This window comes from Drosophila melanogaster, chromosome 2R (assembly GCF_000001215.4).
Source record: "Drosophila melanogaster chromosome 2R".
Lineage (NCBI taxonomy): Eukaryota > Metazoa > Arthropoda > Insecta > Diptera > Drosophilidae > Drosophila > Drosophila melanogaster.
Window position 1 is genome coordinate 17633608 of NT_033778.4, and position 12382 is coordinate 17645989.

The 12382-nt window shown below is 39.2% G+C and overlaps 2 protein-coding genes across 2 annotated transcripts in view; both read right to left on the minus strand.

The window, feature by feature from the left end:
* Positions 1–5531, minus strand: part of CG10936 (uncharacterized protein) — a 34188-nt gene extending 28657 nt beyond the window's left edge. Inside the window, exons 1-2 of the mRNA NM_137395.2 lie at positions 5414–5531; positions 3617–3986 (exon numbers count right to left, since the gene is read on the minus strand). Of these exons, the coding sequence (NP_611239.1) occupies positions 3617–3704 (88 nt within the window). The 5' untranslated portion in view covers positions 3705–3986; positions 5414–5531. The remainder of the gene's footprint in view (positions 1–3616; positions 3987–5413) is intronic.
* Oxp (Oxpecker) lies at positions 190–560 on the minus strand. The gene has a single exon (NM_137396.3). It carries the CDS (start codon positions 507–509, stop codon positions 255–257), a length of 255 nt encoding a protein of 84 aa, NP_611240.1. The 5' UTR covers positions 510–560; the 3' UTR covers positions 190–254.
* Positions 5532–12382: the final 6851 nt, after the last annotated feature.

Sequence of the window (12382 nt, forward strand, 5' to 3'; positions counted from 1 at the left end):
ACTATAAGACTTCAATAAGCAACAAATAAATTAAGCTAATTTATTTGACTCTGCTTAATAAATTAGCTCGCAAATAATCTTAACATGATAACCGTATGAAAAGCCTGGCGCTTCTCAGCAACGTTTTTGCAGCCCTGGTTATATTTTATTGAAATATACATATGTATAATAAAATAAAAGCCATTAAATAATGGGAACACGATCTATTAAGCTTTTATTTGTAAGCAATAATTTTTATTAAAATCTTTTTTTTGTCATTGGTCATTCTTTTTCTCCCGGCTCTGCTGGAATAGTTCGGCCTCGTAATCCGCAATCAGCGTCATGCACTTGCCCAAGTTCTCCAGGGGCTCCCAAGTGCACTGCTCTATGGGATAGCCCTCCCACTTGGTCAGATACTGAGGGCGTCCACGCAGATAGCGCTTTCCTAGAAACTTCTCCACTATGTATTCCGAAGATTTCTCCTTGACGTTTCGGACACCCAAGCCCAAATCGATGGATTTCTGGGACATGATCGCGCGCAAGTTAGGCGATTAGTTAGTCAGTTATACTGAGTCAGCACTGCCAGCTCGCTCGAAAGACAACAAGGGATGGGAAAACTCAAGATGTGCACAATTATGTATCGGAGATCGACTTACTCTAAAAACTTTATTTGAACATTTTCTTGTTAAGTATAAAAGTATTGTGAAGAATGTTGTTGCAAGAATATGAAATGTTACATAACGTCTCATGGATAATTTCTAGTTTTAGAAATTTTATAATTTGTCCAGATTTTCCGATAGCGAGGAGTTAAGTTAAGATCACTAAACAACTAATTGTATCGATAGCACGTTCTCAAGAAATCGGTTCTGCCAATCGATTCATTTTCAAATGATACAGGAAGAATTATTTATTTAAGTGGAATTGCAGAAAGTTAACAGTTTTTGAAAAAGCAGTGGACAAGCCAAAGTATGTTAGCAATGCCTATTAACTATGTGAGAAATTGCTCCTTTTTAAGACTGACCATTATATAAAATGCCGCTGGCCTGGCGGTTGTTGCACCTGTTTTTGTTTTGGTTTTGGTTTTAGTTTCGGTTAAACCAGACATCAACAAAAACTTGTTTCGAAGTCGAGTGCAGTTTGCCTGAGCGGAAATAATGGTGGGCACTGTGTGGAAATGGGAATGTATTTTAATTGACCATTGGCAAAATCTGCGCTTTTCTTTTCAGGCCACAAAAATCGCACATTGTCTATGTAAATTCGCTTTCCACAGCCATAATGTTCGACTCGCGTTGGACAACAATGTCATTGGCATGTTTCCCATCATTACGGCGCACAGAAAATGCCAATTTACATGAGAGTATGTAAACTAGCAATTATTTCCACAGAGTCTGCATCTGGCGAAGAGATTTTTATTCATTGAAATGAAGCCAAAGAAATGCGTCACGTTCGGCCAGTTGGAAAAAGTAACGGCAGTGTGACAATTCAAAAAACTACGCGCCGTTTCGGACAAGATTCAAAATCTGTTTTGAAATACAGTCTTACTTCAGTAAGCTGAATTTCTTCTTCATTTTGATGTCAAACAATCGACTTGTATTGAAGATGTTGAAGTTTGATATCTAAATTAAAAACATGAATTCCAATTTCACAAGATTTTTTTTTATGTTTCAGAAGATCCAACTGGAGGAGTTCGAGCTATAGAAGTGGGACTGTAAGAGTCAGCCAACCTGTTGCCATTACTGTTATGATTTCGAGCGCAAAACTTGTGCCGCAACTTAGCCACATGTGCACATGGGCACAAACTCGTACATTTCTTTCACTTTCTTTCTTTCGGCACAACGGCAGTGGCGGCGAATTTGTTTTAATTCGATAGAGTTAACAACTTGGTACATGGCGGAATAAAAGTGAAACCGGCAAGGCGACAACAAGGGCAGCTGGAAGGGTCTTTTCTGGGGCTTTCGTTCGAGCGCTTTTCAAAGTCAAGCGGCGGATTCACTTTCGTTTTCATCGCAATATTACAAAATATCCAAAGCGACATGCAGACATGTGTATATCTTTAGTATTTAGTGTTTAATTTGCATAGTCGAACGCCAAGAAACTCGAAACTTGTTTGCCCATTCTGCTGTTTGCTTGCTTTTTGGCCGAAACACGCGCGACAAAAATGCTTCTGCATTATATACAAAAATGTTGCTAGCCGATTTCAATAAGTTGTATTTCTTGATTTTTTCTCTGAAATGATTTAAGTCAATATTCATATATAGATGTGTACATGTGTAAATATGTATATACAAACATATGTATGTATGTGGCCCATAGAAATGATGCGGTGTGATCATCGCTTCATTAGCAAGTTAATTTTATTAACCCTGCTTTTGTCTCTCGGTTTTTGCTGGTTTCCATAAGGCCCAAAAAAGATTCCGTCTCGGATTGCGCAGTAGAAAGGTTGTGGTGTATTGATGTCTTATGCAACAGATTTAGTTTTAATTTGTTTTGTTTGGACTTTTTCAGCCTTTTGTAACTTTGTTGCCCTGCTTTGTTGCTGATTAATTTGAAGATCGAGATCCGTTGTAATTGTGTAAATATTATGTCAAGCTGACGTGACACTCTCCCAAGTTCAATGACACGCTTTTCCCCTAAAAAAAATCACTTAAGGTAAACGCAAATCTGTGCCAAGCACTCATTTTTTAACAATCGGTACTTCAAAACTTTCGAACAGTTAACCCCATATTTAAACAGGCATTTGGGGGCGACCAGAGTTTTATTGACATTTACTGACATTTTAACACATTTCAGGAGGGGAAATAAAGTCATGCCAGTGCAGAAGCACAAGCAAAAAGGTTGCGCATATCATTTAAAACTCCAAATTAAAGTTGTTTTTGGTGTATCACATGCAAATATAAAGATTGTCGTGCTGCGAAGTATCAGTTAGTGTATAGTTTTAATTAATCATTAAAGCTTTTTTTTACAAAAAAAAATATGCATTATGTTTTTACAAATTGAGGCGCACAAGGATTTTATAATATTTTTTTTTTATCCCTCGACCTTTTTCTTTCAGTGCAGCCAGTAAAGTTGCCCGAAAAAGGCGAAAACTGTCGACATTTGCCAGTCAAATACAGTGAGTCCCCGTGGGCACAAAAATCAACTGCAGGTGCAAGCAAATTTTCGGCTGTCAGTTGATCAAGTGCTTATACGCTAGACACTTTTATTTGTTGGAAAATTGTTTTTGCTTTAATCACGGCTGTCATCTGCTAACTCCCCGGAAGTTTTGGCCGTGTTATTGTTTTTATTCGGGCTTTAATGCCAGGCATCCGTTTCATTTTTTCGTGACAATTCACTCGCATTTGGCTTTAATTTGAAGATTTTAATTTTGAACACGCATTTAGTGTCGTCGTTCTTTCGCTTCAGACCTTCGAAGAGTTCCGGCTTGTAAAAGACACCGATCTCACGGCTGCCATCGAGATAAATTAGCATGAAGTGAATCAGACAGACCTTTTGGGGGTTTTTCTCGACGAGACGACGAGAAATGTTGTGCCCCCAACAAACTTTGAAGAATATGACTTAAATTAAGATTGCTTTTTGTCTTGGCGGGCGCATAAGATGGCGCATCATAAAATAAATATCATATGTAAAACTCACTCACCTTGTGCCAAGCAGCCGCAGATGGTGACGAAGAAAATGATGATGCTGCCGCAAAGCAGCGACGTCGTTTTTGACGTCGACCGCGACATTTTCGTTACTCCTCCGAATTCCGAATTTAGAAACCTTATCCGAAAAATGTTGGTGGCTTTGTAATTTGCAATTTGGCCGGTTCGTTTCTTATTAAACTTGTTGTTTCTTTTGTTTTGGGCCCCGGGCCTTTTTGTAAATTATCGTTAAATTATTTGTTGTCCAGTATTTGCATTTTGTTGTTGCGTATACGTATTATTGATGGCTTTGCTGGCGAATTTAGTCAAAAGCGAGAAATTGTTTTTTTTTTTTTTTTTTGGATGTACGGGTGAGACGGGTTTCTTCTGAAAGGTATTCAAAGCATTTGGCGTTGTTTTTGGAGTTACCGTTAAAACGTAATTAATAATAACGTGATTTCTTTCTCTCTCTCTCTCTCGCCTTTTTCAATGCGTTCTACCTAACGAAAAAGTTCAAGGCTAAAGCGCCAACGTTGCGTATGAGCGATAAATAGAATTGTGTGTGAGTAGGCTAAGTTCTTCAAATGATTACTGACATTGAATCTGTTCTGAATCTATGAAAATCGTTGACTGTAGAGGTAAATCATATATGAAAATAACTAAAAATTATTAATTCGAAATTCTATTCATTTATATTTCCAACTGTGTTCAAATCAAAAATAAGTAGAGTCTAATTTAAAATGCTAATCGGAGCCGAGTGTTTTCACAAACGAACTCCAAAACAGCCTTCGGGTATTCCCATTCTGCGCGAAGATTTGTGATTTATTTCTTCCTTTCCAAATTAGTCACTGGATATTTATTTTTTCAAACACCTTAAATTGCTTCTGAAATTTATGTACTCTTTAATGGTATTAATTTCGCGTTTTTGGCAACGTTTCTTTTTGTTTCACTCGTTCAGCACGCGAGCAAAAATAAAAAAAATCTCAATAAATTTTCACTTGTTGCCCGAGCACTCTGTCAAAAAAATAATGGCAACATTCACCTTGAATCTGTCTTTGCTATATAAACACGAAAGCACATTATATATCTTGGCTTGATGGTTGGTTTTCTGTTTGTACGATCATTCGTTGTTTTCTTGCAATTGTTTATGCGATTTTTTCACTGATTAGTTTGTTTTCTATTTGTCTATGGGCGGTGAGAGGTAAACTTATAGAAAATATATTGCATTTTATCAGCCGACGACCTTGGCTTGCGTAGTGGTAATTAAATAATTAATAATTCCCAATTAAGTCTTTGCACAGGTTCTTATGCATTTATGGCGGATTCTAACTGGAGGCCAGCCGGTAGGTAAAACTTTATGTTAATTTCACGCTCGAGAATCTCAATGCTATACGTATGTACATATGTAAACAATGCTAAATGGAAGTCCATATGTTCGTTGTTCGGCAAAACGAGTCCAAGTCCAATGGACACGGTGAAGCCTTCATTAATAGTTACATATGCAAAAAACTAGCTTTCGATGCGAAGTGAAATTTTCCTTGGGTAATCATCGATTGCTTTTTTTCGGGGGCGGGATGGTGGTTCGACTTTGGGGCGTGGCAACTTTTTATGACGCGTCGCGAGACAACGGTAATGCCAAAACTACGCTCTTTGCATACGTAAAATCCAACGAAAATCCCGAAAAGCGATAGCTGAAGACCGAAATTCAAATTGGAAATCCGCTTGTCAGCAAATCTTTCGACGCACTTGCTACGCCGCGACAGAGACGGGAATATGCGGCACGAAAGAGAGGGCTAGTCACACGGCTCACTTACATATCACCCACTGGACGATATTGTTTCGGTTACAATTGAAAGACATTCACTTGGCCAACTGATGATCGGCGACCGGCGGCAATAACCGTGCTAAGACGCGCTTCGAATCGAACTGAAGACTGGCTTCCATCGTGCCAAGAGCGGAGCCAAGTCACCGGAGTGGCCCAAACACGTTTTGGCCAAGACAAGTGCAGAGAGCCGCTCCGGAAGAGAGTTCGCGAGCGCGTGGCAGCTGTTGTCGTTTACTTTGGGCCAAGAAATGTTCAACAGAGTTGGACTACCAGTTGGGTGAACCGGTGGTTCATTACTGGTTAAGTTAAAAAACTAATTAAACTTATTAGTGGAAGCAGAAGCATACAAATTATTATAAGAATTTTTAACAGAACTGGAAAACTTAGGAGGTGTAATTGGTGAAATTTGGTTTATTTACATTCAATATTATATTACCATAGATAATAATATCTAATGATGTTAAAATGCAAGCTAGACTCAAAATTGGTATTGGCTAAAATTAATTAAAATTTTAAATTAATTTTTAAGTTGAGTTTACCGAAATTTTAAATATTTTATTCAACATCAACTCAGTATACGAAATTAAGTAAAATTCTATTTTCTACATTCTACATGTAAAATGTCTCTACACTACTTTACATCTCAAAGGCAAGCTTAACACATTTCGACCGAAAATTTAGTCATGACTTGAACTTTTAGCCAAGTAAAAGCTGCATTGAAAATCTAATGGAGCTGTACAAAAATTTTGAAAATAAAAGAAAATAGAGCAAAGATATATTTTTAAAATATTTGCATTATTATTTTTAATATTAAAAAAACACTCAAACAATTAACTAGAACAAAAGTACAAACAAACAGCAGATCTGAGAATTCAAGGCTCGCTCAATTTTAATACCATCTGTAAAATAATAAATGTATTTTTAGGTCATGCCTCTTCTCATCAAGTATTAAGACTTCAAAGTTCGTGGGAAGCAGAGTCCAACAAATTAGGTCGATTTCCCCTTATCATATGTCACGGCCCAAATCGTGTGGTTTAACCCACTTTAAGTCAAATCTCGAGGCAGGCAAATAAATTACAAAGCCAAAACAGCCCGGCTATGTTGGGGGCAGAAACAGAATCCGAATCCTTTGATTGACGATAGACGGGCCCCCACGTCCACCGAAAAGCTTTCAATGAATCCTTCGATGGGCTGTGCAATGGAGAATCCAGCAAAGACGGTGCGGATGCGTGATGTAAGCGCAACACGGCGACAGCAGATATGCAAATGATGAGATTGAGATGCGACATGACAGCGTCAACTGTGCAGCTAGTTGGCCGAGTATGTAATCGCCTGGAGACGGGATTGTTCACCAAGTACGGATTGGCATCCATCGGAATTCTAGTTGTCCACCTGTAGACCGATAAGTGAGTAAGCAATATGCCAAGTGCCGTCTGTTTGTTCTGTCAGCTGCTTTTGATATTTTTTAATCTATTCGCGGATGCCAGCGCAGCAGCTGCCACTGACAAGACAATTTTCACGCAATTTCACAACTTCCCGATTGCATGGAATGTAAGAGAATATTTTTTTCCCCGACATTATTATGTCATTTTTCTGTTGGTGTTATCAAATATCCCGTTTGTTTCTCTGACTAACAATTGTTATTGCACGAGCCTTTGATCTAGTTTTACTTGGAATTCTACCAAATTTTTCGGCGTTATTTATTACTTTACAAAACCACTTGAACTCTGGCATTTACCACAAAGAAAGAACTACGAAAGCCGCAGCGGCGCAGTCGAGTGGAAAAATGATATTTTAGTGCAGCAGCTACACACGCATTAGATATTTTTGTAGTTTGGTCCTGGAACATTTTATGTTTATTTATGCGCAAAATGTCAGAAAAGTTGTAAGTGATTCTGGAGAAGGCACTTATGGAGCTGCTCTATATATGTATCAACATGTTTTTAACCGAAGGATTACTAAGCCAGTAAACTTTTTGATTACACTTTATTATCCAAGAGCACAAACCGCAAACTAGGAAATTATCATATCCCTGTTATGCATATTACAATGCCTCGTTAACATGTGGATAATACGTGAGCCGATTGGAGCACATGGTACTCCCATCAAATGTCATAAATCCAGAGTGGGGCAAATGTTTGTGAGTTCGAAAGAATCTATAGATGCCCGAGGGCAGTCCACAGACACGTGCTAAAGACACAATTCAGTCGGCAATTTGTCATTATTTTGCATGCGACCAACCGGAACCGGAAATGAAAACCAAAGTTGCGCTCCCTCAACTTTCTTCAATTGCGGCAGTTGAATGCTGGTTCGCAAGTTTCTGTCAAGTTTTTCGCGTATACCAGCAGAACTCGAGAGTTTTCAGCAAATGCAGCTGACTGAGGCGAAACCCATAATGGCTGGACCTCAAACTCTTAACCCTCTGTTGCCCGCTGATAAATGAGCAAGCCATGATTTAGCCAAAGTTGTCAGCGAAATTTCTACTGTTTGTCTTTCACATTTTGGCAACAATGTCGGAACAGTTGCCAATTTCAGAGTAAAGTGGGAGATGAGGACAATTGTTGCTGTCTCACTCCTGCTTCAACATTTGAAGTCCTTACAAAAGAAGTACGCAAAAAGGACATGGTCAGTTGTATGTCCTGTAGTTGCCTTTCGATTTATGGGTCATGTCGTCGTAGGCTATTAAAAAGGGCATTATGCTTTAGTGTCAATGAAAATGTTTTGTACTTTCCAAAACCTAGAATGGTTTTGTATCTATGTATATGTTTGTCAAATACTTCCATCGTACTGAACTGATGCTTATGCTGAACCCACTTTATAATTCCATCGAGAATTTTCATCATCTGCTCACTATGATGGAATTGGTCCACTGACTTTGGCTAATTTGATTGAAAAGGGTTCATCCTCACTTCGCCCTCGTTCCCCGCAACCCACAAAAAAGCAAAAACAAACGCATAAAATCAACGAAACGAAAAAAGAGATTTATTTTATCAGGACTCAAAGTTCGCCATTTGGACGCCAGTCGGATTTTGGGCAAGTTTGATATCAGCCATTTGACTCGATACAAAAACTAAAATTGAAATGAAAATTAATTAGACAAGTGCCAGTTTTGGACACTTTTGCGATGCTCTCAGCTGTAAATACACGAATATTTATTCAATAAATATATCAGAATTTGACCTTTATTAAAGTCAGTTTACTTACGCAGAAAATTGAATAAATTACATTTGAAGCGTACGTTTTGGGGGAATTTGTTAAAGCTCACTTAGGGAATAATAAATAAGACATAATTTCGTTTACCGAGAAACGCTTAGGAAAATTAAAAAGCCACCAGCATATGCAAAACATTTGAACTTTGATGTGTTCAGTGCGAGCCGAACAAAGAAAGGATTCTCGACGACTCTGCTGGGCATCTTTATAGGAATTCCTGTGGCCTTCTTTGTCTATTTGTTCGGTCATTGACAAATGCATAAACAGCGGGCAGTTAAATCCTTGCGGCTCTGCCATTCAGTTAAGCGCACGAATGTGACAATTCGGGCGAATGTCCTTTTTATTATTTGCTCAGCCTGTGGGAAAGGACTCGTGACTCGTGACTTTGGCCGGGTTGATTGGCCCACCACATGCCACTTGGCCTGAAGCGGGTCTTACATTTGTCCAAATTTACACACGCGTGGGCGGTTTCGTTTGCTTTTCGCCCTTTTAACTTGGTTTATTCTTCCTACCAACGATTTCAGTGTCAACTTTCAAGTGCGTATTCAATGGCAATGGCATTCCCATCGATTTTGGACCATAATACATTTGCCAGCGACTTTGAGGGCATATCATCTGAATATTTCGGCTGGCAGGAGAAACCCGAATCGATACCTGTCTAATTGTCTAGGTATCAAATGGCGGCTTTTGCAAGCGCGCCAGTTAATTAAATTCCAGCCCTGCCACACGAGGCGTATGCTTGATGTCACCCAAATGCCAGGTGCTCCTCCTACTCCTCCTCCATCTACCGCCCTACCGCCTGGCCCACTAATGACGTCCCAACAGCCAGCTGGGTGTCGGATTTTAGAAGTTCGCCAGCTTTTGCATCGTCGGCAATTAGCTGGCAAAAATCACTGCCTCGAAAAGTGGGTGAGCTCTAGGATTACACTTGGTGGTGGCCAACCGAGCGTGTGGATGGGTGGCTCCTGTGGCCTTTGCCAACCGCCAACTGTGATTGCTCCCGAAAGGAGCTTAAAGTCGGTCTCCAGGGGGTGGGTGGATGCGAATGGGCAAGGGGATGGCCTGCCTCTTGACCGTTTGCCATAAAGTTGTAAATGCTTAAAATAGACTCCCATATCCGAGGTTAAGTGCGTTGGAGGAGCAGCTTGCGGGTCCAGTGACCGATAATAAACGAACCGGAGAACAGTGCCGCAGGATACGGGAGGTCCTGGCCCGCTTGTATAATTCCAAGTTAATATAAATCAGCAGGTGGTGATTTCTGCTCTGCCAGTTGGCAAAACTTTCGGCCTGCTGGGTAATAATCTGCGTGCCGTATAAGTTTTACTCAAATATTCAAGCATCTATTATATCGTTAAATTTATGCATTACCTAGACGTCTCCATAAATGCGGTTTCATTCATACTACTTACACTAACATAAATCATTGTATACATTAAATTCAGAAATTTCGTTATTGATGGCAGCTTTTAAATGCGTGATTGATGATGCGACCCTGATATGAATTGAATTTTCATTGCTTTAAAGAAACAGCACAACTTTTCTTAGTTATAAACTAACAAAATTATGAGCTTATTAGTATATAAGCCAAGACAAAATATTTATTTACCCACTCGTTTGGCAGTTTAACACGATATGTATATTATTATTTTTCCAAATTAAGCTACTAACAACATTCTTAGATGCTATTATTAACATATTTACTTAATCGTTGGTCCTTTCCGGCTTATTATTTGTATCCCATTAGGGCATTTAAAATGCATGGACAGATGCGAGGAGCTTTCAACTTGAATGCTATAATTTCTAGACTATGCCGTCAGCTATGCTAAATAAATTCGAGCCTTTTGGCGACAGAACGCCCACGCATAAGCATATTATATGTATGTATGTACGTACGTACGTACGTGCAGGGAGGTGGAAAATTCGAGGGAAAAACTGTATGTGTGTTCGAGTGGCCCCAAAGTGCCCTCATGCCTATTGAGTGCCGATTTTTATGCCCCTAATATGTTTATGTGTGCATGTGTAGATTAGTACTGTGCCAAGCAATTTACGATTAGCAAGGACCCTTCTTCGTCACACCGATCCCCACAGCCTACGTTTTCCCAGACTCGCCTTTCCTCGGAAAAACCACACTTTTCACACAACGTATGCCGTTAAGACGCTCTGCTTTGCACCTCGACGAGGACTTCGTGTTTACATATGCGACCTGAGCGCCTGAAATCGTTTTATTTATTTACCACGCCAATGTTTCTCCATTTTACCTTTTCCTTCCTCTTACCAAGACACCCAAAAACCCAACCACCCATATATCTTATTAAGGTCCCTAGCATTATTATTGTTATTGCCATTGCCATGTTTGTCTTTGGGTTTGTTTTTATTCGTGTGTGAAGGGGAAGGGCAGTTCTGGAGTTCCTCATTACGAAGAGGAATTTGTTATTTGTGTGGTTTTGAAGTGTCAAGAAACTTGGCGCTAGTCGAACTTAAATTAATATTAATGGCCATTTAGTCGCGAGCTGTTGAATTAAACACACATTTCGGTATGGCTATTTAATTGGCTAAATAAAGTCTGGCCCCAAAAACAATATAAATTAAGTCACTGAACTGTGAGAAATTGGAATAAAAGTAAATATTATGCCTGACACGCATTCCGTAAACAAACTGAAATATAAAGAGCGCCAATAAATAAATAATAACTGGCTTAAATAAACACAACTTATCTTTAATAACCAACGCTTTTAAGGCTTGGTATTTACCTACTTTGTATAATTAAATGATGCAAATTATAATACCTTAATAACTACTCACATACATTTCATTTGCAATTAAATTTCAGAAGCCGCAGAAATCACTGCAGCAGAAGTTAATTACACAAAATGCAATAAATGTTTAAGCTAGTGCATTTGCATGTATCCTAATTGATCGATTGAATGGAAATTCATTTATAAGTTAGTATCTTAACTTAGTTTGAGCTATTTACAATAAAGCAAATAGATTCTTGATCAGGATTACTAGGCATGTCCGAAAGGCCACGTCTCAGTCTCAATCTCAGATACTATTAAAGATCCAAAATCCATCTTCGCTCGTAATTACAGTCCAACCATAAGTCCAGAATTGAATTTCCTCCAGACTAAATTTAAAAATAACAAAAATAATCATCAAAAAATGTGTAAAAATAGCTTGATATCCGAAACCTGAAAAGCAGATGGAATACCCAGAAAGTCATGACGCAGTCGAGATGCCCAGAAAAAGGACTCGCCGCCAAAGGAGGGGCGACAAACACTTTGGACAGTTAATAAAGCCGGGATAAGCACTCGACTTGGCTGGATGACAACTTGACGTGGTCGCTGAAATGCCGCAATGAGCACCCGAAGCCGGTTTATTAAAAATGAGTAGCGAAAAAATAGCGAAATAAATAGAGGAGTCCTGGGCAAAAAAAAAAAAAAAGAAAAAAAAAGTAAAAGGGAATACAGCTGAGAAATCGCGGGTTGCCAGGCCTAAGATAAGCAAGTCTATCGCCAGGATATGCAAAAGGAGTCGCAGGATGCGTAAAGGAAAAATCCATGGCACGTAGCTGCCAGCAGATCAACGCACTTCGCCGACGCGCTCAACATTTTCATGAGTTAATTTAATTTCTGTATCTGTCGAAACTGTTGGCAAATCCCATAGGCAAAAAGCGAAAGCATTCCAGTAAATAATGGCCCAAATGTGCGTCCGATTTAAGCTGATTGACGTGATGGCACATTTCAATGAC

What these genes read in the sequence shown, in the direction of transcription:
- Oxp (NM_137396.3), bottom strand. Translation starts at nt 509, where the DNA reads ATGTCCCAGAAATCCATCGATTTGGGCTTGGGTGTCCGAAACGTCAAG.